At 24.8% G+C, this 1,538-nt stretch overlaps 2 protein-coding genes across 2 annotated transcripts in view; one reads left to right on the top strand and one right to left on the bottom strand.

The window, feature by feature from the left end:
* Positions 1-1,538, bottom strand: part of LOC108691104 (protein Skeletor, isoforms B/C) — a 69,335-nt gene that overhangs the window by 1,195 nt on the left and 66,602 nt on the right. Inside the window, exon 8 of the mRNA XM_018198743.1 lies at positions 269-589. Coding sequence (XP_018054232.1) covers positions 269-589 — 321 coding nt within the window. The remainder of the gene's footprint in view (positions 1-268; positions 590-1,538) is intronic.
* Positions 1-1,538, top strand: part of LOC108691103 (nuclear pore complex protein Nup107) — a 17,097-nt gene that overhangs the window by 13,942 nt on the left and 1,617 nt on the right. The window lies entirely within an intron of this gene.

Raw genomic sequence — 1,538 nt, 5'->3', positions numbered from 1 at the left:
TATATATATATATATATAATTAAAAGATATTATCTTATTATGAAAATAATATCCGTCATATCGATAAATTTACAGATACATTTTTTATTCTACCATCTAATTTTTAATTAAGTTCCAAATACCGTCATTATCAAATAATTTATAAATAATTTATAGTAATTTTTTGTTTGCATTTAGCGTAAGACTATAAGATTTTACTTACTAAATTTTATTAAGTAAATTGATAATAACAAGTTAGATGCGTAATTCAGTCACAATATATTGATACCTGTAATTCGTGAGTATCCTCTTTTCGCACCAGTCGGCCCAATCCTTGCATTGAAAATATTTTTATCATTAATGACAGCTGGCGTCCAGGGTTCAAGATCAGGAGCGTCCGGAATATTGTACAGAGAATTTGTACATTCGTGAACATTTATCGACGTAAAATCGATACGAATATCCTCAGTGGTCTTATCGAATCTTTCATGAGCATTGGCTTCGCCTCGCGCATTCAGAGATCCGATGGCAGCAATCACACTTGTTTCCCTTTCCGGAATCATTCTGTCCTTCTCTGGCTCATTAGTCCTTAGTGGACGTGTGTACGTAACTGTAAATTGAAATAAATCACATATTAACAATAATTCCTCGTTTATATTTTAGTTAATTCAATGATAATTACAAAGTAATCAAAGGAGTATACAGTCACGCGTAGAATCGTTTCTTAGTGTAAAATCATATATGTATATTTAAATTCTTTAAAAATATAAATTCAATCAAAAATATGAATTCAAGCAATAAACATTTCGATCAAGATTAGGCCATCTTTGATATATAATTAAAATTTGATATATAAATTAATAGAAAATTATATAGTAAATTGTCAAGATCTTAAAATAGTCATAAACGAAAAAGTGGTAACAATAATAATTCTCCGTTTCATATACTTTAATTAACTTTATATAAAACACACACACACACACACACACACACACACACACACACACACACACACACACACAAAATTCAAATTATATAAATACATCCAGAAATAGTTTTTAGTTCTCATATTAAAAATCGCAAATACCTATGGAAATTTTAAATAAATTTTCAATTATTTAAAATTTCTATATATTTATGCAGTAAAAAATTTTTCATGCATGAATAAACATACATAAATATTTATAAATATGCATAATTATATGAAATTATATGCATCATTATATGAAATACGTTCATACATGGTTATACATCCCTCTTTTTTTTGTAAAATTATTTTATTAGTTTAATATTTTAGTATAATAGAAATAATAAAAATAATGTGTGAAAAAAAAATTAAAAGGATAATTTTTACACTTTATTAAAAAAAAAAATCAAGTTTAAAGAAAGAAAAAAATACTTATGTATAATTATATAAAAATTATGCATTATTGTGTATGAGCAATCTTTTTACATTTGTTTTTTTTCTAAAACGAACAATGCGAAAATTATCCCTTTAATTATTTTTTACACATATTTTCACATATTACTATTATTATTTCTATTATACTAAAAAGTAA

Source organism: Atta colombica, unplaced genomic scaffold (assembly GCF_001594045.1).
Source record: "Atta colombica isolate Treedump-2 unplaced genomic scaffold, Acol1.0 scaffold39, whole genome shotgun sequence".
In the NCBI taxonomy this organism is placed as follows: domain Eukaryota; kingdom Metazoa; phylum Arthropoda; class Insecta; order Hymenoptera; family Formicidae; genus Atta; species Atta colombica.
This window is presented reverse-complemented; position numbering and strand designations above follow the sequence as displayed.